Source organism: Dreissena polymorpha, chromosome 2, assembly GCF_020536995.1.
Source record: "Dreissena polymorpha isolate Duluth1 chromosome 2, UMN_Dpol_1.0, whole genome shotgun sequence".
Lineage (NCBI taxonomy): Eukaryota > Metazoa > Mollusca > Bivalvia > Myida > Dreissenidae > Dreissena > Dreissena polymorpha.
This window is the reverse complement of record NC_068356.1, coordinates 43,655,034-43,682,753: the sequence shown is the minus strand read 5'-3', so window position 1 is coordinate 43,682,753 and position 27,720 is coordinate 43,655,034. Positions and strand designations below refer to the sequence as shown.

The 27,720-nt window shown below is 35.5% G+C and overlaps 1 protein-coding gene and 3 long non-coding RNA genes across 4 annotated transcripts in view; 1 reads left to right on the top strand and 3 right to left on the bottom strand.

Moving 5' to 3' along the window:
- Positions 1 to 45: 45 nt before the first annotated feature.
- On the bottom strand, positions 46 to 5,761 carry LOC127866828 (uncharacterized). Its single transcript, XR_008043119.1, has 3 exons — positions 5,606 to 5,761; positions 1,302 to 3,949; positions 46 to 913 (listed from the first exon to the last, which is right to left on the bottom strand). It is a non-coding gene; the product is annotated as an uncharacterized LOC127866828 (long non-coding RNA).
- A 225-nt stretch (positions 5,762 to 5,986) lies between these two features.
- Positions 5,987 to 14,996, bottom strand: LOC127866835 (uncharacterized). The gene is made up of 3 exons (XR_008043126.1): positions 14,764 to 14,996; positions 7,757 to 7,848; positions 5,987 to 6,535 (listed from the first exon to the last, which is right to left on the bottom strand). It is a non-coding gene; the product is annotated as an uncharacterized LOC127866835 (long non-coding RNA).
- Positions 14,997 to 17,998: 3,002 nt separating this feature from the next.
- Positions 17,999 to 27,720, top strand: part of LOC127866825 (programmed cell death protein 4-like) — a 29,251-nt gene continuing 19,529 nt past the window's right edge. Inside the window, exon 1 of the mRNA XM_052407660.1 lies at positions 17,999 to 18,470. Coding sequence (XP_052263620.1) covers positions 18,209 to 18,470 — 262 coding nt within the window. The 5' untranslated portion in view covers positions 17,999 to 18,208. The remainder of the gene's footprint in view (positions 18,471 to 27,720) is intronic.
- LOC127866830 (uncharacterized) lies at positions 19,199 to 20,936 on the bottom strand. The gene is made up of 4 exons (XR_008043121.1): positions 20,765 to 20,936; positions 20,241 to 20,317; positions 19,635 to 19,716; positions 19,199 to 19,346 (listed from the first exon to the last, which is right to left on the bottom strand). It is a non-coding gene; the product is annotated as an uncharacterized LOC127866830 (long non-coding RNA).

Below are 27,720 nucleotides of genomic sequence, written 5' to 3'. Positions count from 1 at the left end.
TTACAAATATCTTTGCCACATATCTTTGTTTATGTGTAAAGTGAATTTTCAAATGCAATGTTTATTTTAAAAATATGACACGTGCCAAATTTCATATAAACAAAGAAGAAAAACGTCAATGGGTTATTCTACAATAATTATGGGCGGAGCTTATACACTGAAAGCACGCGCTGAAACTAAACAAAACATGCCGATACATTTTCCACCAGCGAATAATCCAGTTTGGCTGTTATTGAGGGCGGAGATCTGATCGAAAACACAGCCGAAGTTATTTTTATAGTTGGAATTTTACATAAAATAGTACACAAGAAAAATATGACACATTGCATAAATCTATAGTAAAAACCGTGTTAGAATCGAAATAATTCGTGTACGTTATAGTTTGTTGTCGAATGACCCACGGCCGGAAGTTTAGATGCGTGGTTTCAAGTCACTCGTGCTACGCACTCGTGATTTAATCCCTACGCATCCAAACTTCCGGCCGTGGGTTATTCCACAACAAACTATAACGTACACGAATTATTTCTTAAATATAAAACTAAACTTGGAAGTAAGTAAAACAAACAATAATCCTGTAAGCGAAAGCCGTTCGTTTATGAAGTGTTCACGAGCCAGTATTTGTAATAGTAATGTTTTTATTTGATGGATGTTCCCTTAGGTCCAGGTAAATGGTCGAGACCAACATAATTTCTCTCCAACCGAGGATATGTTGGTAAACCAGAAAAACCAGCGAGACCAGCAATATTTCTACACCGGCATTGACCTCCAATCCAGTAACATTCCTTGCCTTTAGACTCGCAGTAACGGCAGCGATTAGGATTGCACGAACGTCTTCCTTCTGCGCCTGGGCAAGCCGCCATGATAACAGCCAACATGACCCAGCACACCAAGATCGTGTTCATATTCATCGTGTCTGCAAATACAGCAAGGACAGTTCAGTACAGGAAAATACAGACATATTACGCTCAATGCACAGCCATAATGCACTTCAAGAACAAACGAATTGAACTTAAAGTATAGACATATTACAATAAAAATACAGGCATATTACACTCAAAGCACAAATAAATTGCATTAAAAGAAAAAAAACATATTACAGACATATTATACTGAATACCAGAATAGCAAACTAGTAAAACAAAAACAGAACAGAAACTATCACCTTTCAGTAAGTTACAGTGCTTACAACGGTTTCTTAAGCAACTGGCCTCATATACAAACCGCGAAATAATCCAACCTACCGGTACGTCTTCTTTTTTCTATTTATTCTGCATTATTACAACAATTTCTTAGTTAGTTACCTTTTTGTAATTTACAGTAACTAGTGTTTTCACTATCGAACACTTGTAAAGATAAATCCACGAATTGCAATGCGCACCGAACATGCAGCAATGACGCATTAACTGTTCAATTGTTCTGTGCTCTACGGGAGGAACTGCGCGTCTGAATAGAATAGTTTGCGCAACCTTTTATGTTGCATTCGCGCAAGCGCAATTCGCAGAAAGCAGACATGCTCTCAGTGAGATATTCAAGGTTATCTTTCACAAGCCTTGGGCTTTATGTAAACATCACGTTTGCGTTAGGTGTACGCATTATTTTCATAATTAATCGTGTTTGCCTTAAAGAAAAATATATTCATAATATGTATTTTGCTTCTTTGGGACTAATCGCGTTTGTGTTGTCGAAAGAAGCAAGGTCCAGCGCCTGTGATTTATCTTACAGTACATGGCATTTCATAGTAAACGCAAATATTATATAATAGTTCTAGTTTGACATTTTGAAACGCGTTACATTATTTCCTTTGCAGACGGCTGTTTGGCCATGTCACCAAATACTCTGAGGATAAAAGTTATTGCAGAAAACAAGTTGTGTTTTCCTTTTTCATTCCATGTCACCAGCGGTTTTGCAAGTCAAAATTGTCAGTATAACAGACAGTGTTTATGAAGCATTCTGGTACATATCTACGAAAACGCCGTTCCTCTCTTTATATTGGCCAGATAATTACAATCCACTAGCGTTCGTTTGGACTGCTGCCATTGTCTTAACTTAAACAATCCAATCGACGGTTTGAACGGGTTACATTATTAAAAAAAAAAGAAATCTTTTAATAAGCATTTATTTCATGGTTTCCTTAAAAATAAGCGCTCAAAATAACAATTAATGTAATTAATTAATTCATGACGTTGTTTAGCGTGCTTACGAAAATCAGTGGTAGGAGCATAATGGTTATGAATGAAATATGTAGATGAAGTATAGCACCACGCATGCGCACTAAGGATTACGATACCGTATACTAGTGATCTCATGGATCTATGCGATTTTTGCTGGCTTGAGTTAAAATCCTACAATAGACAAGTATTCATTGTCATTGTATGTCTTTTTCTTAATGATTCCATTCAACATTGTTACTACCTTGTATCTACTGGAAGATTGAGTACTTGCAACCAACCAGGAACAACTTTAGAGAGGAATTGCTTTTAACCAACCAGGAACAGCATCACACAGTGAGTACTTGCAACCAACCAGGAACAACGTCACAGAGTGAGTGATTGCAACCAACCAGGAACAACGTCACACAGTGAGTACTTGCAACCAACCAGGAACAACGCCTCACAGTGAGTGATTACAACCAACCAGGAACAACGTCACACAGTGAGTGATTGCAACCAACCAGGAACAACGCCACACAGTGAGTGATTACAACCAACCAGGAACAACGTCACACAGTGAGTGATTGCAACCAACCATGGACAACGTCACAGAGTCAGTGCTTGCAATCAACCAGGAAGAACGTCATATGGCGATTACGTGCAACCAACCAGGAACAACTTTACACAGCAAGTACTTGCAACCTATCCGAAACAATGTCACACAGTAAATGATTGTACACTAACTCTTTCATGTGACATAGCGAGGTATAACTGTCGTGGTTGAAGCCTTGTTAATTGCAAACATCACTGATGATAAATATTAAATACATTTCATTTAAAGCGCATTCAATATATTCTTGTTTCAAAGTCATTTTGAACATTCGACAAGCTGACAGGTTTTCTATAACATCACTCACATATTACGAGGGAAGTGCGTGTCCAAATGTTTAAATTTAAACATCGAGTTGTATTTCAGATCTGAACTACTTTATGCGTATGGTGAGAAATTAATTTTAAAATGATATGAAGTTGAAAATGCGGTGTCGAGCAGATAGACTCGAGAACAACTAAAAGTTTATGTAAGTTGTTTTATTCAACAATGCAGTCAGCTGTGTATTCATGATAAAATCTCTTTTTAATACATTGATTAAATAATGTCGTGGCAATCATTGAAAAAAGTGACTATTGATATATTAAAAGTCTTTGATGTCAAATACACATAACACTGCTAATTTATAAAGGAACTAGATTTAAATGTATAAATTGTGTAGAGATTAATGAGTATAACATGTTTAGGTATCGTTTATAATGTCTAAAGACTATATGAAATTATCATTATTAAAACTGTACAATACTATGTTGTTGCTGTTGTTGTTGCTGCTGCAGTTGTTGTTGTTGTTGTAGTTTTTATCTTAACAAAGCTCAATTGTGTGTGTCAGGAAACTGTATTATCTTTATTGGTAGAATAAATGTCCCGTCTCCTGTATAAAACAATGGGGACTCAAATTAATCATAGTTTTTCTTTCAATAACACACTGTCGTGCGTAGAGAGCTCGTTATTTTGGTGCCCATCTTGAAAACGGGTATGTTCGTTCCCATGCACCTGATATCCGCTGTCAGCCATGATCGCCATTCTACCCCGACACCGACAGCTTTGCTTTCCGAACCGGATGCACTCCTGGCCCAGCCACCGGCACCTCCCGCAGCACTTCCACACAGAGCCTTTAGAGACGCTGACCACCGACATCAGGATGGCGATAGTTATCCACAGTAGAGCTACGCGGTCCATGTTTTTTTCACTGAAACATAAATAAGCCGCGCTCTGGGCTTAATTCATGTACGTAAAGTGTTGTCATATATTAGCCTGTGCAGTCCACATCGGCTAATCAGGGACGACACTTTCCGCTTTTATGAAATTTTTTGCTTACGGGAAGGAAGTCTCTTTCAAACAAAAATACACTTGAGGCAGAAAGTGTCGTTCCTGATCGGCCTGTGCGGACTGCACAGACGCTTTACGCACGTAATTAAGCCCCGGTTTCTCAGACCGCAGCTTTATGTACGTTTCAGCCATCTATTTCAAGTAACTGTAGATGTCCTAAATTCAGCTTTAATAACAATATTGTGAGAACTATTTTTAACTCTATGCAATTAAGAACATCATTTACAAATTATGTCCCTTGACAATATGATGTGTTGTCAGAAAAAAGTTGTCTTATAAAATCATTTGTATATATGCAGTGGTCGGTCATGTGACATTTCATTGCTTTAAATGTTTAGCAATAAGCGATACGACCTATTTTGTATTGTTAAAATGTTCTTCAGTTTGTAATGTGAAGAATACGATCATTTTTGCTAAATTCAATAAAATTAAATAAGTATGACTATGAGGTTGGTGATCATATTTGCTGTAGTCTTATTAAACTATTAATCCTTCAAAACAGTTCACTACAAAGAAGATTAGCCAAACTTACAACTTTTGGGTTCAATATTAGTGGACACCAATTACATTTTTATTCTTCATTGATGTTGTAGAGCAATTATTTTTTCACTAAACACAAATAAAAGTTAAAATAACCAATACGTACTAGGTAATTGTATTTTTTCTTTATTTAATATTTTATACTAACAGGTGTTGTTAGAAATCATAAATTGTAAAAAAAAAAGTTTGGATACATGTTTTCTCGTGCGAGTTTTAACAGACGAATTTTGCTAAAGAATTCTTGAGAAATCTTCACATAAAAAACAGGCACCGCCTTTAGTTATTGCAGAATAAGTTTCCATTACTTATCTTTTGCATTCAGAAAAAAAAGACGCGAGTCGTAATGGAATCATACAAGATAAGTATTGATGCAAAGCATCAAAGGGCGTCGGGAATTTCAGTGTAAAAGGCACTCATTGAAGTTACATGGAACGATTTTTTCTCTACTGTAAATATTAATATATTGGCCGATTATTATAAACAAAATAGAAAAAGATACTGGTATAACCATTATCTATGATTTTGTGTTATAACCCCCAAATAACCATTATCTATGATGTTGTGTTATAACCCCCAAATAACCATTATCTATGATATTGTGTTGTAACCCCCAAATATTTCATAGTTCATTTTATTTACATTGGTTTCCTTTTTTTTACTGGTATCCGTGTGCAGTTTTCATTAATGGAACAGAACTGTGTAGGTTTAAAAAAATTAGGCACAAATGCAGTACTTATTTACACTAATTTACACAAAAAAATCACCACTATGCAAGATATTCTAACAACAAAAATATATACATTGATCCGTAAAATAACTTCTCCTCTCATAAGCGAATAAAAAACGTATTGCATACGAGTCGCCGCACTTCAGTGCGACGCAAATAAGTATAATTCATCATATTAGCAATAAATTCATAATATACAACGACGTATTAGTATTAAAAAACAACAACAATAAAATAAGCGATATGTACCTTTTCTGTAAATACTCAAAAGCCGATGTTGCTCCCGTTAGATCACAAGTTAAAAGGATTGATTAAATTTAGCATTCTTACAAATCCGGAGCATAACAAGATAAATGTCATGTAAAAACGAGCACTTTTAAAGTATGGTGACATGTTGTAACATATGAGGAATCCCGCTAGAAAACACTTGCTTAAAATTGTCTGCGATAATGTGACTTTTATAGAAATTGTCTATGTTTTAAGACGATGTTTTATATATTTTGTGAGATACTACTGGCATTCTTTTGGCGAAAACACAGTTTATGTTAAATCATTTTTGTTAACCACACGAATGGTTAATAGAAAATACATGATTGTTGTTGGCTCAAGAAAAAGTTTATAGAGCTAGCATTACCCGTCTCCGATTGGACCACGATGTTTGGATGAAAACTGCCTGAAGCCATTCTGAAGCAGTGTCAACTACCTGTCTGGTTAACGCAGTTGTTCGTACAAGCGCTTCTCACCAAGGCGACTCGGGTTCAAACACCATTCCCGGATGAATGTGAGTTTGGTTAGTGGTCACCATAGCCGACAGGTGGGTTTTTCTCCTGGCACTCCTGCTTCCCTCGTAACACAAAACCAAACCAAAAAAAAATCATTCAGTAAAAAAAATGGCTGGAAGTTCAAATAGCACTTATATTTTAAAATTCGCTCACACTTTCGTGAGTTATATAGTTAATTAGGTAAGATTGCTGGGACACTCTCCGGGTCCTCACATTATTCAGTCTTAGGCGCGGAAGGACCTCATTAACTTCTAAATACATACACTCTGACGCTGCGAGATAACCACATACCTTCCGTGTTAAATCGTTGTGTGAATTGCCTAGATGCATGAGTCGTTAACGCGATGTGCTAAGTGCTAGTCGATATTCAAACTTCAAGAAATACCCGGGATCGGCACTGAAATGGACAATGGAAATGCTTTAATAATATTAGCCTCGTTCGTGGAAAACTGGCCTTAATGTATATGAGTACACTTTTCGCCTCGACTAGATTTCGTTCAGAGGCGAAAAAATCCATGAAAGCGAAAAGTGTAATACTTTTCACTGCATTAAGCTCGGTTTTCCCAAAACGCTGCTCAAACGGTTAACATATGCAGATGTATGACGGTTACGTTTCACCATAGTCGTGATTTCTAATGCTCTCTTCATATTTCCCGTAAAATAAGGAAGCGCACTTCAATATATATTATTTATGCACATATTTGTTCAGTTGGGTGTTTTTTAATGTCTAAAAATATAACATATGAAGAGACAGATCTTTTTCAGTAAAAGCGTTGTATATTAGGGGAATAATACTGCAGAAAATCATGCTTTCCCGGTAATCATCTTTAAAAAGAAATGTACTGCATCATAATTTGAGCCTCGCTCGGGTAAATAGGGGCTTAACGCATGTGCGTAAAGTGTCGTCCGAGATAAGCCTGTGAAGTCCGCACAGGCTAATTATGGACAACATTTTATGGAATTTTTCGTTTAAAAAAAGTCTTTTCTAAATGATAATACAGCTATGCGGGAAGTGTCGTCCCTGATTAGCCGGTGCGGACTGCGGACGACATTTTACGCACACGCATTAAGCCACGTTTTCCAAGAACGAGGCTCAAATTTAGTCGAGTACTGAGTCATCGCAAGTGTTTTCTTCTTTCAAATTTTCTATCAATAATGTACATTAAATATTATTTCAACGCACATCGCGATTTAAAGTTAAAGCGTGACATGTTTACATTTCTCGACCTCTCTAAATCGACATAAAGTATAGAAATATAATTTTCGATGTTTGAAATTTATTGAATGAGTCGAAAATAACGTTCCCTTCAGTATGAATTTGCCGCTAGAGGCGCTCTTGAAGGTTTGTCATTCAGCTTTGGGAACTCGCACGGCATACATGTTATTTTTATTTAAATGTGTTAATATTTCATATTATGAAAATTGTATATTGAATTGAATAATTGATATATGTATTGGGCGAAATTTACATAGAATGTCACTGCACGCGGTATTCAGCCGGTATGCGAGTCCCAGTCTCTTTACTCTAAATGTTAAGTCATGAAGATATTTTTACAGCACTTGAAGATTAAATAGGATCATCTTTATATATATAAAGTCATAATAAGGCCTTTATTACCTTCGTGCATTATATTTCTTTAACACGCGATCTGTTAACAAGTTGAATGCGATGCTCGTTGCACTAAATCTTGCCACTTGAACATTGGGTTTCTGAAACAGAGCTTGTTGACGTCAATGTGAATGTTTTGTTTTCGATATAGTTTATACCATCACTTTCGATCTAGCTTTCTTGCGATAAGTTATGCCGTGGGAAATTTGGCGACCCTCGAAATACGTGAGGAGTGTTGTTTGTGGCGACCCTCGAAATACGTACGGAGTGTTGTTTATATTGTATTCTCTCTGGTGAAATAGAAACTCAAGATAATTACACGCAACAACATCATGATCAGTTATTTTGTGACAACACACAGTTGTATGCCATGTCGAATTGTATTTGGTGTGTGCAGTTCAAAGCGTAATGACTTCACGGACACCGTTCACGCTGGAAGACTGTTAACCGAAGCATGGACTTTTTGTAAACAATTGTATCTATTTGTAAGACAGTGGCGTTGATTATGTCGGTCAAACACTTTTTGCGTTAATGATTTGTATTATGGAGACTTTTCTAACGCAACACGTAATCAAATCAATATAACTCCCTTATTTTAGAACGGATTTTGTTGAAATTTGGATTCAGACTAATTCAACACATATCTAATAATTCATGTAAACTTAATTGAAATTGATCAACATTAAAATATCAAACATAACAATTAAAACAAAACACTGAAAAAGTAAAATTCTCAAAATCGCACAACGTAAAATAATAATGTTGAAAGTAAAACGCATTAACTTACACGTCTTAATAACCAACCAGATTGCAACATTGCGCCAATGAATATTTAAACGAGCCGTATTGTTTTTCTTATTAATGTCATATTTTCCTGTTGTAAAAAACCACCGATAATAAAGAAATTGAAATTAAATTGGAATTATATAGCGCTGTACTTCACTTGGTGACTTTTGAAACGCAGCATTTTTCAAACTTAAATATATATTAGTTATGAGTAAATAGTTTGATTTAAAATTGTACATATGATCATTTGAATACAGTATGTGCAAGCAAACGATAAAATCATTCATCCGTGACGATCAGATGTTTCAACAAGTGAGGAAGGTAGCCCGCAACATGCTGACTGCCCTGTTTCGCTCCTGAAATTTAATACGAGACATATTAGTTTTTAAATTAATTTTATGTTTTCCTGGTGTAACAACCCACCTAAACTTAAGAAGATGTTCGGCCATGCGTCCAATGTTTGTAACAATAACGCGAAGTTGTTATTGCGCGGGGAATCATTCGCACGCGTCGTGCAATACCAGGCACGCTTGGAAATGCGCAAACTGTGGCGGCGGGCACAGCGCGGCGTATAAGGGGTGTCCGATCTATCTCAAATACCAATCTACTATCAACAGCAAAAACTTAAAGGTTACCAATCAATACATCAATAACCTTCAAGCTATAAATAAGCGACCCAATCTTGCCCATATAGCTAAACAGTTAGTTGGTAAATCTGAAACAGAAATTTTGTCCATACTCAAAAACAAATTCCCCGAAAATGAGGCGCAATATAATATTGAGCATACCACTCCTACTCCGCCCGAACAACCGGCATCAACATCAACCACAAATAATGTAGCCACAAACAATGTTGAACATACATTCCGCCATCAGCAACAACGACAGCATAAGCTACCCTCCAGCTCACAAACTTCAGATCACCCTAAAAAAATGCTCAATCCTATACCATCACCGCAACAAACAAGGCAACAACAACAACCTCGGCAACAACGCCATCATCTACAGCAACGACACAGGATATCCGACCACCCCGCGTATTCTCCCTTCAATATACATAGAAACCGGCTACGCATGGCCCGTAACAGCTCGACCCCGATCATGCGCCATAGCCTCCGCAAAAGACACGCGATTGCACCGCCGTTTCCGGTCTTCTTTCGCCACGCGTACGGAATATATTAAGTTAATCCAGTAGCCTTAAGCCCGTACGTTAGGTCAATCAAACACACCAAACCCCAAATGTCTGCGACAGTTCATACTCATAATATAAACAGTCTTACAATTATGTCGTGGAACGCCCGAGGGGTTACTCATAACTCAAATGCAAAAATGTACGAGCTTCAAAATTATGTTAATAACAACGAAGTACATGTAGTATGTCTCCAGGAAACGAACTACAAAAGTAATCACAGACAAGTTCATTTAAAAGGGTATCAAGAACCTGTGAGAGGTGAACAAAGAGAAAAACTTATAGGCACTGGGGTAGCAATATATGTAAATCGGGCATTTCATTTACTAAAATAAACATTGATCAAGATTGCCCTATTGAATCGTGTGCCCTCACACTGTACTTGACTAAGCACCAATCATTCCGCATTCAATGCGTATATGCTCAAACTAAAGATAATACGTGTAAAAATTATGCAAAAATTTTCCATTCAGTTGAACAAAGAAAGAATAATATTATTGTTGGCGATTTCAATCTAAAACACCCCTGCTGGAACCCCGAGGGTGATCCACGATGCGACGATAACTCTGAAAATCTCCTTTTCGTTATAACGATGACGCAATGTTTAAAATGTGTATGCACATACGATTTCAATGGCGACATGTTGTTATCTTAATCTTAAACCAGCACTTGATAATGAGCGAGTGAAACTAAATAAAACATGTTAATGGAACCTAAAATCAAATGTGTGTGTTGTTGTGTTGTTGTTTTTTTACTTTCACGACCAATTTACTGTAAGCGCTAACTTAAACGTAAATCGATATCCATTAGTTGCAAAACACAAATCAGTATGAAAAACATTATTAAAAAAAACATGAAATTTGAATTTATAAATAACAGTGCATCACTAATAAGCACATTCGCCTTAATTTAGTAACAAACTAAGCTATAGGAACTTCAAGAACGTTTATAAAATAAAGATGTATTGACATCGTTAGAAGGGAGTCAACTGCTGATCAACGATCGTGAAAAATCTTACTTTATCTGGAGTTGCTGATCCTAACGTCACAACGTTAAAAGCATGTGCGCCGCGCTCTGGACCAGCTGTAGTTAATGCATGGGAGTAAAGTATCGACCGAAATCGGCTTGTGCAGTTCGCACAGGCTTATCTGGGACGAAACTTTCCGTCAAGACTAGATTTTCGTTTGGAGAGACTTCATTGAATAAAAACAACATTACAACGGAAAGTGTCGTCCCATTTTAGCGACACTTTACGCACATGCAGAAATCCTGATTTTAACAGAGCGCAAGTTAGATATATTTAATTATGACAAACCAATTAAGGTACACGGTACAATTATCGACTTTTGATGTCTAATTAAAGTTTAAAAAAAGTTTATGTGCCCCAAAAATGAGAATTCGAGCACATGCGAATACAGTATCTTTCTTTTTTAATCAGATAAACGTCGATTCATAACAAACTAGAATTTGGATTGTACCAGAAGATCAACGAAATTTGAATTTTGTTTAACTGATAATAATTTGTGTTTGTAGAGTCGAAACCACATGTAATATATAAGACTTTTACACTTAATCCGTACTATTCCTTTCAGATTTGTCCTACGACACATAAAAACACACTTTAAGGCTCTACAAATGTCGGACTATCAATAGTTCTGAGAGAGACTTCGGTTTAAATTTTATTGATTTCTTACAGAGATTTCACAACTTCTGAGCATAGCTCGTAAAATAGTAAAATCTTTCTGGGTCTGGAGGTTTTCTCTCCACCAGTTTCGCAAAAGAATGAAATTTAAGTAAGGAAGTTGAAAGGCCTTATTTTGAACGAATATTTTCCAAATTAATTATAAATTATTACCTAGTATATGATGCAAATAACAGAGATATAAAGCAATCGAAACAAATATAACAAAAGTTACAGCATATAATAATAAACATTAAAAAAAAACAAGAAAAACGATACAACATGAAAATAATCAGGAGAAAAATACTAAATATCAAATTGTCTTTGATTTAAAGATTAGAATTTAATCCTCCAACCCAAATATATAATATTGGGATCTATATGGATACCCTTCGTTCTACCATCCATCAGTATGACCCTAGCCCAACAGTGTCCAGTCAGTTCTATTTCTTCGACGAACTTGAAATGATCCCAATAATAGCAATTGGTTCTACTTTGTCCCTCAGGTCATTTAGGCGTTGTTGATAAGACATCACGCCGACACTATATCAATATCATACATATACATCAGGGTCAAATGTTCCAATGGCTTTCGTGTCTGAAAAATATGTATATATGTATAACAGTTTACGGATTTTCGTGAATCTTGGTTTACATGTTTGCACAATGCATGAGGAAGTTTAGCCACATAAAAATAGCACTATAAAGTAAAATTAAAAAAAAATGATATGATTAAGAATGATCGATCCATAAACTCCGTGTAAACACATTGTTCATCCCAATATGTACAAAAACACGTCTTTAGACTTTTAGCGTAGGGTCACACCGGGATGACGAAAATGCTTGAGTAATCGAATGCATCGAGTTAGCTAGGTTTCCACATCACATTTTCTAACACAAAACCTACGGATAACGTAAATAAATTAGCCGCGCTCACGAAAAAGGGGCTTAATGCGTGTGCGTAAAGTGTATTTTCAGATTACACGGCCGTTAATCACGCACGCCACCTCTTTTTAAGATGCAATAATAAATGAGACAATGATACTTCCGAGGTGGCGAATCGACGAATGTAGTGCGATTCAGTGATAATAAATTCATCCAAAGATGTACAGAAACAAACAATCACAACCTATTTGGAAACGTGAGGACCATTATAAGTTGTGGCATGGTAGAATTCGTAAAGCAAATCGATGTCTTTTGCCTATGTGTTGAGCAAATTCCCAGCCAATTAAATCGTTGATTACATAAAACGATTGCTTTGAACCTGTAATGCGTGCACAAAAACATCGGCTTCTAGCCGATCTAATAGATATATTTGCATTTTTCAAAAAGAGATGGAGCCAATGCCAAGGAAGTGGCGCTTAAATTGGGAGATAGCGAAAATGCACATTTATAGTTATTTTAAAGTGAAATATTTTAAGTTATGTTAACTTTCTGTTATGTTAACAGGACTTAAATTATTTTTTGTAAGTTTACTACTTCAGCACATTTTAGTCGCGTGCGTTTTAAATTAGAAAAAGTAGTTTTCTAATAATGTCTTGATAGATTTAAACGTTCGTCTTTGTAAGATATGAACATTGAACATGAAGTTATTGGTTTTATTAAGTAGAACAGATTTTTGGTATACATAGTACAATATGTTTTATTCATGTTGGTGACTTCTTAATTGAGTTGATCACTTATATATTTTAAAAAATACATCTTATTTATTATAGAATATGTTTATGTTCTGTAAAGATTCTGTACGTTGAAAATTAAATTAAATATAACAAATAACATTATCTATCAAATGTACGTAATGTGATAATGTAATTGCGATACGACTGTTAATTGATACATCTTGCATTGGCTCCACCTCCTATCATTAGCGCCATCTCATAAGCATTGGCTCCATCTCTTTTGGAGAAAAAGCAAAATTATCTACAACATAAGAGGCCAATATTTATGTGCATGCAGCATCTAATGAATGTTTTACGCAATCGTTTGATGCCGTTAGCGATTTAATTGGGTGGACATTTTCTCGTCACACAGGAAAAACTAATCGAAATGCTTTTTAAAACTCCATCATGCCACAACTGATAAAGGTTATCACGTTTTTAAATGGGTTGAGAATGTATGTTTCTGTACATTTTTAGGTGAATTAATATTCACTGAATCGCACTACATTGACGGATTTTAAAAATAATGCGAAATATGTTGAAAAAAACAACAACACAACAACATATAAAACCTAATCACCCTGTAAAATTATCCATGAAATTTCAAAACAACCGGGCCTGAGCGCCACCTCGAAAGTTGCATTGGCTCATTTATTAATGCATTCATTTAGCGCCGTGAATTAGCTTCATTAGCCACTTAAAGCACGTGAATTACGTCCCGTTTTCTCAAAGCGAGGCTCAATATTAGGGACCGAAAGGTTGTCATTTCTTATTGAAGTTTTAATTAAATCATACAATCTATAAAATATACTCCAGTTATTGCAGCTTGTCGAGTTCTCGATGCTAGAGTTAAAGGGGCCTTTTCACAGATTTTGGCATGTATTGAAGTTTGTAATTAAATGCTTATATTGATAAATGTAAACATTGGATCATAAAAGCTCCAGTTACAAACAAGAATACACTTAAAGAAAGGGAAAAGGAACCCTCAACTGGGCTCGAACCACTGACCACTGGAGTAAAAGTCTATCGCTTCGACCACTCGGTCATCCGTGCTCATACAATGAAGGATGTATTTTATATAAGCAATCTTCGTAGTTTCACAAAATATAACGGAAACAACAGAACTCTGCAAATTATTTAATCGTTTCGCGTTGCAACGCTTTACAATTTTGAGGTTTATAAATCTTCAAAAGATGAATATAATGGCTATTTTAGAGCATGGTAAATGTTCAGTATTACTGTTTTCTCACAAATGTCATAACTAAAACAAAAATTTGCGAATCTGAAACAACTTTTTTTAATTTTGTCAATTTACCAAATCGTATATAAGTATAAATTTAAATAACTTAAACGGTAAGTCACTTAATCATGTACAATAGTTGGGACACGTTCTTAAATCTTTACGTTGCAAACTGTTGTTGGAGGTTTTTGCTTGTGCTAGATATTTTAAATCATGATAAAGCTAACTGACTCGTGATTGATAGCACGAACAAGTTAGATAGTAACATACATTGCGACTGTCAGTTATCAAAATAGGCGTCCTGAAACGTTTAAACTATGCACGTCATATGTAATCGTGCGTTTAGAAATGTTTACAACTACTACTTCAAACGCTTTCAAACCTTTGCTACATATTTAATGTAGAAATAACGCGAGGAAACACTGTTGCAGTGTTAACACAATTTTAATGTATTAGCTTTACCTTGAACTGTTGTTTTAAACAACAACGGAATTCGTACGCACAGCGACATTCGTTTATTATCCATTCATGTATAACCAATTACAGTGTCTCATTTCACAAAATTACTGTTGCAATTCCGTATGTCTTCAAGGCTAAAGACAATGAATAATTACCATAATTATCTAGAGAACTATAGTTGTGAATGTGACTAAACTTAAACGTTTTATTGTAAAACAAGTAATCGCAGAGGTTTATATTTCAATTCTTCATTCTAGTTGCAATAATCAAACTCCCAGCTATTGACCCTCCGGCTCTGAGCTGTACGTATGTACTCAAATAAGCTAAGAGCATTCAAGAAGAACTATTCTTCACCCGTGTGAAACCACCATAAATGTTATACTCAAAGTGCTTGCCAAATCAAGTGTTCGACAAGCGTTTTCGCGCAAATAATGCTTAAGAAACATCCGCAAACTGCTTTATACTAGCAAGTAATCAGAAGGCCTGTATATAATACGAAAAAGCAACCAAATATAACTGCAACATTTAAGTCAATGTAAATAAGAACTAGCACGGTTGAGTGACTTGTTTTCAACAAAACTTATAACTCAGTCACAAATAGAGACCGATCACCTTCCGATCAGCGGACAACGTATTTTTCCGCTCATCGGGCTGGTTCCCGGTCGATGATCGCACGGACAACGGGTCAATTTTCAACCAGATGTGTCGCTCTAGTCTTTCTGAGCAGTGCAATTTTATACTCCGGATGTTTCTTAATATAAATTATGACAACCTCAATCATACAAAACTTTCCTCACTAGTCTGCATTATCTTATATATAGTATATACAGTACATTTAAATAGTTTGTTTGTTGTTTTTTTCAGCCAGGAATCGTCTGTCTAGCAATCTCGTGTTTCGGTGCTAGGCTACAGATATCCTGGGGATATATCTAACTTTAATAATGATCGTGATATCACGATACTCCTAGCTCCCTATCTAAAATTTCGCTTTTGCCTCCTAGATGGGACAACTTGGAGACTCTTCTACGTAACATAACACAGTTTTACTAAATAATATTGTTTATAAAGTTCTCTTTTTTTGCCGATGTTGATATTAACATCCATATATATCGTTTATGTTTGTATCTATTTAACCATTGTTTATATATAGTTATATTGTGTTTTGATCTTCGTGTCTTGTATATGGAGGAATAAAAGTATATATATATATAGTCACAAATAGAGACCGATCACCTTCCGATCAGCGGACAACGTATTTTTCCGCTCATCGGGCTGGTTCCCGGTCGATGATCGCACGGACAACGGGTCAATTTGTAGCATCGGGTGGCGTCAGAAGTTATTTTAAGTATCACTTAAAATTTTACCCGACGTCAGGCCCGGGAAAGAATCGAATTGAGATCGAAAAAAGGGCTCAATGTACGTGTATCGGCAAAAATCAACATATTTCCGAGGGACATATATACCGGAGGGAGATCGTCATTATACACGTACAATAAATCCGATGTCTGGCGATTGCCGGGCGATATCCGTGCGTTAATCGTCCGATCTTTTTTTCGATTTCAACTCGATTCCTTCCCGGGCCCGACGGGTATTCCAAATTGCTTCAGGCATTCCGAATCGCAATAATGGTAGTATTTGGTTTCATCAACCTTATCTTTTTTTAATTGATTGGTGGGTTTCCATGTACCTTCCGCTTTCTAGAGCGTTACACGCTTCGTAATGCCTTAAAAAAATCTTTGCATTCCCTAACGTCTATAACTGGCGCTCGACTTTTCGGCTCGGGTACTTCTTAAATGTAACCCGGGTACTCCGAAGTATATTTAAATGTGCCCCGGTACTGATAAGATACTAAAACGTACCCTGGAATTCTAACGCTAAATTTGTCGGCTTTTTTCAAACAATGCATGTTCATATTTATGCAAATATATTGTAAAATGGAATCTATATTATCGAAACTCATACTCAAAAACATTTTGCGACCGGTCTTGTTCAAAGAGGAGCGCGTTTCGTATCCCGTAGCGCGTTTTACGACATCGGATTTTAGACGGGAATAGAGCTCGGGCACAGTCTAAATTAGCCAGGTACTTTATAGTATATTTTCCGTACTCGGGGTACATTCAAGTATACTTATGAGTATTCGATGTACATTTAAGTCGTACCCGAGACGACAATAACCAATCGAGCATTACTGGCGTCTTGTCGTTGATACCTGGAAATAGTAAGCATAGTACTAGTATTCCGTTTCAGGCACATTCAAACATAAGTGTTGCATGTGTGTTGAAATAAACAGGTAAGAATTACTCTGTGTAAATAAAAGCCTAAAATGCCTTATATTGCGAACACCACATGTAAGTGTTAAGTATGTGAGCAAACATATAATAAAAAGTAATAATATAACAATATAAAAATAAATGATATCTCTTGACAGAGACGTAGTTATCTACGTCTCTGCTCTTGATCATGGCGGTTATTTCGTATAAAACCTTGAAGCAAAAAAAGAGGGAAGCTCACATATATATAGAGCAGAGCCAAACGGGCGCATTCATTTAAAAATAAATAAATATAAAGTTACTTAACGGGTAAGGTATCCGCTACTTCACGAAAACACGAAAACGACGCCATATTGGAAGTAAGTTCCAACTAACCTCAATTAAACTCCAGTTTACGCATGCCTCCCTGAAAAGAGAAATTTATGTCACATAAATGTTGTTTATTAATTGGTTCAACAAACGAACTTTGCTTTTCCTGAGAAGAATAGTGTGTTTTTAATGAAGCAATTTAAACTGAATAGGATGTTGTGTAAATGATAGTAGATCTAGTTTTGAAAATATTTATCTTGAAAAAGTAAGTCGTTTTTTTTGTCTTATAGAAATTGTGTTTCATACAAATATATAAAATTATAAGCACATGTTTAATGTTTTCCTATCAAAATAATGACAGACGATTGATACGAACACATCTTATATGTAATTAATCGTCCCTTTCAATTTCTTACAAGTAAATAATTAACATTTAATGTCTCGCTGGTGTTGAAATTGTGTTCATTGAGGGTTAAAAGTAATTTCGTTCTTTGCTCGTAGCAATAAACAAACATTTCGTCACATTCACGATTATCATCGTATTCAAATTTCATCATAATCAAATTTAGCCTAAAGTTACGCGGAAAACATCGAATATAACCGATCGTCGTGCAATTGTAAACAATCAACCCCGGGAAAATTAATGATGTCAGCCAATCGATATCCTCAAAGCGATCACGTGGTCCGTTTTGCAAAGACGTAAACAATCCGCAGTGCTCAATTTGGAAAACGTAGTGGTGAAAAAAGTTGGAAAACTTTTATAACAGCTAGCGTCAGCTCGGTTTTAGGTTGTAGGAGTGGAGTAAACGTTGCCCAGGACTAGTTTGTGTTGTTTGAACTTGCATTTAGCTATTCTAAATCTAATTAAAATGTCGTCAGAAGTGGCAAATGGCGCAATCCAAAATGGCGAAGTTGACGAGACCGAAATGCTGACGGGGGATATTGACCCACTTAGCCTTTTGGAAGAAGAAGGCAAACCAATTCGTATTATTCGAAAGGCGAAAAGAATTACAAGAACACATTCCGGTGGTGATGCCACGGCCAGCAATGGGGTCGCAGCTGAGAAAGTACCCGCACTTAAAAATAGTCGCAAGTCGAGGGACGGCAGGGGTCGAGGGGAACCCAAAAAAGGTATGGCAAGTTGGCATATGGTTGTGTTGCTTTATTGTTTTGTTGATCTTATAGGGATTAAGGGGTGTATTTCTCTTCCGAAAAGGAACTTTAGATGCTCAATATTGAATGTCATGCACTGATCTGGCAAAATGTTTGACCATTTACCCATGATCTGTTTTTGTGGGTTAAACTTTAATAAACCAAGCTTTCTTTTATAAGCAAATTATTTGTTAAGCAGATTATTTGTTTTTGTCAGATGTGATTGCCATAGATCTTTAAATAATAAATAAGAACAGCTATTTGGATCAATTATATCTTCAAACAAGAATTGTTTTTGTTTTGCATGGCCATGGTTTATCATGGTGGCCTACAATGTAAACAAGCACAGCTGATGTCAGTTGTAAACAAGCAAGGTCAAGGGGTCGTCAGAACATAAATCATTCATGTTGAAGTTTATTGCCCTGCTGGTTTGTTTTGACTTGTTCTCATGGTAGTCTGACGCAACAAAATTGTGTAAATTCAACTAGCAATAACCACTGATTTTTAAAATTGACATAAACCCAGTAAAATTATACATTTTCTGATAGATATTAGTAAACCATTTCCAAATATGTATGGTTTGTCTATCTTACATTGTCTAAAATAATGTTAGTGAATGCGGAAACATTGAAAAATCCCTTGTGTAAAAATTGTCATTTTTCATTTTTTCAAAATAGTCAACCTGGGTGTATAATTTGTTTAAAATAATGATTTAAGAACACATTTTTTATCCAAACTTTTAATAATTCATTACAGATACATTTCAGCTATGTTAGATGTCCTTGCAATTGGATGGTCCGGCAGGATTCTGGCCTGAAACACGTTACCCCCCACCAATGCAGGACCCAAAAATTCCTGAAATAGACAATAAAAAGTTGATTTTTCTTAAATGCAAATTTGCATGTGATTAAATATCACAGTTGAAATAATGTACAACAAAACAAGAATAAATGTTGAAAAAACAAAAACTTATTTGGTTAGTATTAAAAAAAACAACATCCAAAACATGTACAACTGCCCCACCCACCAAATACAAATGTGATACCACCTGGTATTTAAGAAAATTTCAAAGTAATATAATTTCTCTTAAACAAAATTTTATTTATAAACTAGCAGTTAAATTGAACAGGAAAAACACTTAACGGTTGAATATGCAGCCAGTAATCTGAATTCTTATCCAGAATTCTGATATGTCGGTTGATTAGGAATGGCAGCACCAGGAATTCTGAAAGATCGACATTGCATTGCTATATTAAATCTTATATACTTTTGTAAGATGAAACAGAAATACTATTTGTTAGAATAGTTTAACACACACCTATTCAAAAAAAGATAAACATATCATAAAATAATTAAAAAAATATTAGAATAATTACTGTAAGAAGATTCGAACTCATAAAATGCGAATGTATGTAACAGCTCAATATCTTTAAACAACTTCTTGGATTTAGTAAATAATTGTCGATACATTAAATAAGAGCTTGTTTTCTTCATGAAAGGAACTCCAAAGATGCTGAAATATAATAGTGCACTGCATGCAAATATTAATTAAGTGATACAGACAAACTGAAAGAACAGAACATTTAACCGAAAATGTTTTCTACAAGCTTTTACTGATTCAATGTGTCTTTTGCTAAAAAAATCATGCTGAGATCAAAATTAGCCAAATGTAAGGTTTAAATTCAGGATATAATTGTTAACCATCAAATTCAATGTCTTCAACATGCAACTGCTTAAAATGTTACTGACCACAGTGTAACTGTGCTCATGTATTTGTGAACCCCCATCATAATCACTGTCAAATAGATCTTTGTCAGTCATGTTCTCTATAAAATAAAAATAAAAAAAAATCAATACCGGTATGCACAAAACCTGCGACACATAATAACCGTGTTTTAGCATTGCATTCTCAATTTTGCAAAGGTAAATTTCAAGAACCTAACCTTTATATATAATAATATCCATTTATTTTTTGTATATTAATCATGTAAATGAAATAAGAACTGAAATTAATTATAGCAGTTTTAACACGTTAACAAAACTAATAATGAGATGGTGTGTGAATTATAATGCTCCCTAAATGTATAATCAACTTAAAACTAATAACGTAACTTAGCTTTTAAGTTTATAATTATGATCAATCACAGAAGTTACATTTTACATTTGTTACAAATGAAGACAAGTCCGGTACGAAATGGCGCGGGTACGATCTGGAACAGATTTTATTTGACATAATTAACACAATAATTTAGGTGATTTAAGTGAATTCATACCTGCATCGATACCAGATGAGACAATTTCTCTTCCTGCCAAACAAATACTGTGTTTATCGTACCGATATCCGTAAAACTGCTCAAAAGATCGCTCCCGAATTCACCGTAACAACAATGTAATAATTCCGCGTAAAGGGGAGTAACTCTACTGCACAGGAATAGTGGTGTTGGAAATAAATAAATATATATTATTTCACGCGCATATACCTGATTCAAATGGTTAGGATTTATTAAAAAACACAATAATTGATTTATTCAAAGCTAAATTTCAAGTGAATCTGCCTTCTGTCTGCAAAATATTGGCCTTCGAATTTTTTACTTTCACTTTTGAGCAATGATTTTTTCTTTTCCGGTCATGGAAAGGTCAGATACCGCTTATTTGGACATATCTCCTCCCACATATGCAAATTTTTCATTTGGATTACTTCTTTTATGCTCGTAGTGAAGCGTTAAAAACACTCCACATTTTTCGGTCAACTTTTTGCCTGAACACCGATTGCGCAATAATTTGCATAGCAGGTGCGTGGTTATTGCTAATTCAACACATTATGATTTTGTCATTAAAAAATCATAAAATGGCTTATTCTGACTTTTCATAATTTATCCGTAAGATAACTTTGTCCCTGAGGTAGTTTGGAATAAAAAGTTTATATTACAAATCGGATGTATTTGAATAAGAATGTTCTATAGTGAACACTACATGTATATGGTATTCCATGCTACATGGATAGAGACAGTAATAATTGTACTATTAGACATAATTTAACTTTTAAGATATTTAATTATTTGCTTGCAATGATAAATATTTTTGGAAAAACTGAAATAATCAATTGTTAAAATATAAAAGTAACTCGCTTCTCATTAATTCTGACTTTTTTATCCAAAATTTCAAGTCTCAATTTTTTATGTTGTCTGGATATTTTGGACATCACTTTAAAAACATGTGATCTGCAGGGTTCTCAATAACTTTTGAGCCAACAGACCAAAATGTGATACCAGCAGGCCTTCTAAGGGGGTCCGGGGGCATGCTCTCCCTGAAACTTGTAAAATTGAGCACTTTTGGGCCATTTTATGGCTTTTTTAGCTCATCTATTTTTAAAAAAAAAATTATGAGCTATTGTCATCACCTTGGCGTTGGCGTTGGCGTCGGCGTCCGGTTAAGTTTTGCGTTTAGGTCCACTTTTCTCAGAAAGTATCAATGCTATTGCATTCAAACTTGGTACACTTACTTACTATCATGAGGGGACTGGGCAGGCAAAGTTAGATAACTCTGGCGTGCATTTTGACAGAATTATGTGCCCTTTTTATACTTAAAAAATTGACAATTTTGGTTAAGTTTTGCGTTTAGTTCCACTTTTCTCAGGAAGTATCAATGCTATTGCATTCAAACTTGGTACACTTACTTACTATCATGAGGGGACTGGGCAGGCAAAGTGAGATAACTCTGGCATGCATTTTGACAGAATTATGTGCCCTTTTTATACTTAGAAAATTGACAATTTTGGTTAAGTTTTGTGTTTAGGTCCATTTTATTCCTTAAGCATCAAAGCTATTGCTTTCATACTTGCAACACTTACTAACTATCATAAGGGGACTGTGCAGGCAAAGTAATGTAACTCTGACTGGCATTTTGACAGAATTATGTGCCCTTTTTATACTTAGAAAATTGAAAATTTGATTAAGTTTTGTGTTTAGGTCCACTTTATTCCTACAGTATCAAAGCTATTGCTTTCATACTTGCAAGATTTATGAACTATCATAAGGGGACGGTGCAGGCAAAGTTATGTAACTCTGACTGGCATTTGGACGGAATTATGGGCCCTTTATACTTAGAAAATTGAAAATTTGGTTAAGATTTATGTTTTGGTCCACTTTACCCCTAAAGTATCATAGATATTGCTTTCATACTTGGAACACTCACAAACTATCATAAGGGTACAGTAAAAGAACAAGTTGCATAACTCTGGTTGTCATTGTTACGGAATTATGGCCCTTTTTTGACTTAGTAACTTTTAATATATGGTTAAATTTTGTGTTTCGATCCACTCGAAGTATCAAGGCTATTGCTTTCAAACTTCAAATACTTACATGCTATCATGAGGTTACTGTACCTGGCAACTTGAATTTTACTTTGACCTTTGAATGACCTTGACTCTCAAGGTCAAATTATTAAATTTTGCTAAAATTGCCATAACTTCTTTATTTATGATTAGATTTGATTGATACTTTGATGAAACTACTCTTACCTGACATACCACAATAGACTTCACCCAAACCATCCCCCGTGCCCTCCCCCCCCTCCCCCCTCCCCCCCCCCCTAATTTTTTTTTTTTTTTTTTTTTTTAAGATCATCTCACAAATGACCACCCCCCCCCTCACACTATACCCCCCCCCACCCCCCCACCCCACCCCACCCCCCCATTTTTTTTTTTTTTTTTTTTTATTATTTTTTTTTTTTTAAGATCATCTCACAAATTATCACCACACCCTCACACTATACCCCCCCCCCCATTTTTTTTTTTAAATGGTTATGTTTGAAATACCGTCCAACCATCGCTTTTTATACGCCCGTCTATGACGGGACGTATTATGGTATACCCCGCGTCTGTCCGTCCGTCCGTCCGTCTGTCCGTCCGTCCGTCTGTTAATGTCGTACGCTACGTCAAATATCCTTTGACAGATTTTCTTCAAATTTTAACACAATCTTAATATTGATAAACCCTGATCCCCTTTCGTTTTTGACGGAATTCTGAATTGTCGTTCCAGAGTTATGGGACTTTGTTCGTCAAAATTTCGTGATTTCATTGAATGTCCTACTGTAGCTCAAATATCCTTCGATGGATTTTTTTCAAATTTCAACACAATCTTAATATTGATAAACCCTGATCCCCTTTCGTTTTTGACGGAATTCTGAATTGTCGTTCCAGAGTTATGGGACTTTGTTGGTCAAAATTTCGTGATTTCATTGAATGTCCTACCGTAGCTCAAATATCCTTCGATGGATTAATATCCTTTGACAGATTTTCTTCAAATTTTAACACAATCTTAATATTGATAAACCCTGATCCCCTTTCGTTTTTGACGGAATTCTGAATTGTCGTTCCAGAGTTATGGGACTTTGTTCGTCAAAATTTCGTGATTTCATTGAATGTCCTACTGTAGCTCAAATATCCTTCGATGGATTTTTTTCAAATTTCAACACAATCTTAATATTGATAAACCCTGATCCCCTTTCGTTTTTGACGGAATTCTGAATTGTCGTTCCAGAGTTATGGGACTTTGTTCGTCAAAATTTCGTGATTTCATTGAATGTCCTACCGTAGCTCAAATATCCTTCGATGGATTTTTTTCAAATTTCAACACAATCTTAATATTGATAAACCCTGATCTCCTTTCGTTTTTGACGGAATTCTGAATTGTTGTTCCAGAGTTATGGGACTTTGTTCGTCAAAATTTCGTGATTTCATTGAATGTCCTACCGTAGCTCAAATATCCTTCGATGGATTTTTTTCAAATTTCAACACAATCTTAATATTGATAAACCCTGATCCCCTTTCGTTTTTGACGGAATTCTGAATTGTTGTTCCAGAGTTATGGGACTTTGTTCGTCAAAATTTCGTGATTTCATTGAATGTCCTACCGTAGCTCAAATATCCTTCGATGGATTTTTTTCAAATTTTAACACAATCTTAATATTCATAAACCCTGATCCCCTTTCATTTTTGACGGAATTCTGAATTGTCGTTCCAGAGTTATGCGACTTTGTTCGTCAAAATTTCGTGATTTCATTGACTGTCCTACCGTATCGGATTTACCATGTTACAATGTTAAATTATCAAGTATTCACATATTCAACTGGATGAGATTTGACTGGAACATTGGAATTCCATACACACATACTCAAATGGGTGAGTTGAACATATTTTTTTGACAAATATTCCAGCTGTCTTCTGCCAACTGAAGTAAAAAAATGATTCAAAGGGTTATTTATTACCTTACTACTTCATTGGCGAACGACGGGCGTATCATGCGCTCATGGCGCAGCTCCTCAGTTTGGAAGATAATGTAATAAATGTCCACAACCCCACACTATACACCCCTCTTCACTCCACTCCTCCCTCCTTTGTGATTGAAAATGAGAGTCCCTTCACCTTTAAAAAGAAAATAGATGAGCGGTCTGCACCCGCAAGGCGGTGCTCTTGTTTTAATAGTCAACCAGGCACTTAAATCTGAGCATTTTTTGTGCATTTTATGAATTTAAGCTTTTTTAACTAGCAAAAGATAAATGAAAAAAGCCCTACAAGAATGGGCGGAAAAGACCTGATCGTACGTCTACCAGGCACATTTTGCGTGACACTTCTAGCTTGAAACGTAACTGAATTAAAACAAACTTTCACTACAACAAAAACTTTGCATTAACACAAAAAACGCAAACAATCAGGAACAAAAACTCAACTTGTGATGAAAATAACGTCAAAATATTTGACTGCTTTTTGACGCCTTTTCATTGTTGTTGTTGTTACTGCTTAATAGCAAAAAAAGGAGCAAAATTACCGAAAAGACACGCAAATTTCGAAAAGTCAATTGCCGATCTGAATCTGAGCGATTTTTCATCCGGCCAAAATCTGATTTCTAACGGCAGGTGGCCGCCTCTAATTGAGAACCCTGCATTTTTTTATTTTTTTTTAAAGGGGAAGATGCTGGACGCTGCGTGAAAGGGGAAAATAGAGTGCGAAAGAGACATATTTGGAGAAAAAATAAACACTGTTTTAATCAATATCTCTATAACTCATCTTCTCTGATTTCAGGGGGTTTTCACCACTGTCTCACTCTGCACCTCCGGAAAATAGAGGCATTACCAAAGCAAAAAAAACCGGCCCCATTCCCAATCAAATCTAGATGACATTTTTCCCAATTAATTTACAATAAAGAAGTTTTCGGTCAAAATCAATAAAAATCTGTTAACAAACACTAATGACATTTAGAGTGACTTCCCTTCATCGATTACATTACATAGCATGCGCTTTACGACTCAGATGTAAGCACGTTTAGTTTGAGGATTCTTTTACCAAAATTTACAGAGATAAAACGGAAATGTTCTGCATTACTTTGCAAAATAGGAACCACAAACTACACATTCCAATGCAACTCCATAGATGCTTATTTCTATTTTAACGTGATTTCGCGACTCCGCAAATGAGCTAGTATTGCGATAGATAATTAAGCAATCAAAATTAACAATTTTCGATTTAAACCTTAAATAAATGCTAAAAAAGATAATTATGTTTTATTGAAAAATGATATTCTTGGAGGGGAAATAGTATTTGGAGGGGAAAAAATTCTGGTAGGGGAAGATGCCGACTATCGGCGTCACTTTCTTAGCAAAAAAAACACCTGCCCTGCATCTGCATTCAACATTCCAATGTTCCTTTCATTTAACAGTCCAGTTCCAAAGTTTGCGATCAATGTTTTGAATTTACTTGTTAAATAAGGGGTTATAAGTGTAGAAATAGAATTTAATTAAATTTCACTTAGAATAAATAGTAATTATTTTATAAGCTCATTGAAGACAGCTATAATTAATTGCTCTTCTTATTTGAATTAGTATAGAGCAACCCATGCAAAAGACGTCGGACCTCGGACATTTCCGATTATATTTGCTGCGGTCCGGTATCTTTCCCGAAACTTGCGGTCCTCGTGTCCGAAACGAAAGAACAATAAGTAAAACTTTGTTTTGGTTGGAAATGAAAATGAAACTACAAATATGTAAAAAAATACTGACTGGTATGAAGTAATCTACTTCGATAGACGGTTTGACGATGAAATAAAAGGATTTGTTACAAACCAGTCGAACTTACTATCTTTACTTGTGACGTAACAAACTCGGAGCGCTATTCTTTGAACCTGTCAAATACTGCGCGTTGTTTTGTGACGTTAACGACACAACAAATTTTTGATTGGTTGAAATGAAAGCGAAAATCAGCACTGCAACCGGTTGCGAATAAGTGTATTTTTTATCAGGTGATTTCGTTTCATATTGTATTTGTTTTACGTTTTTGCAATACCTTTAAATTGTGTAAAGTCTTAATCTATTAATTTCTGAGCCTGATTATTATTTTTTTTAACTTAACACTAAAACTAGCTGTAAAGTGTGTCACTGTCAGACTCATAATGTCATTTTCATTGCTACGTTATTTTGACGGGGCTAAGTCTGGCGAAAAAAGATGAGTATTGACCAAAGAGCAGAGGAAAATAAAAAGAGGTGGAAGGCTTATGAAGAAGAAAAACGTGACAAAAGAGGATTTCAAGAGGTTTGGGAAAAGGACAGGCCATGGCTTCAAATAACCGTTAATCTACGAATATAATACGCACTTTTTTACCTGCAGATTTTTTCTTCAAGTAGGTGGTGCGTATAATATACGAGTTTAGAGCAGAACAAAAATTTTCCTGTGCAAATTTTCAACTTAATCGCTGTTCGCTTCGCCTGTTCTATAAATAGCTCTAAAGCGAATCGGCTGTTTGGTAGTGATTGATCGGTTCACGTCACGTGGGGCAAAAATTGTCATCTGCTTATAGTAAGGCGTGTTTTAATAGGTAAATGCAAGACTACTGTATGCCAGTGGAAGTAGTGATATTGTTCATTTAATTATGTTGTATCGCGGCAGCCATTTTGAACTACACCATTACACCAAAGGGGTGCAACAGGGCTCGCGCTGTCATTTGCCATTTGAGTCATTTGCGAAAATATTGAGAATTTGGCTCAATGAAAATCTTATTTGTGAAAATGCGAAAATCTAGTAAAATTTCATTGAAAACATCCGCCGTTTATATCGGACTGGTTTTCTATATTTGTCTCTTTGTTTTAATGAAAGTGTTCGCAATTCGAACAGTAAACGAAACCCGGGCTGTACCCGATATTGAGACATCGCTTTACCTTATTGTTATTGAAGTGCGCA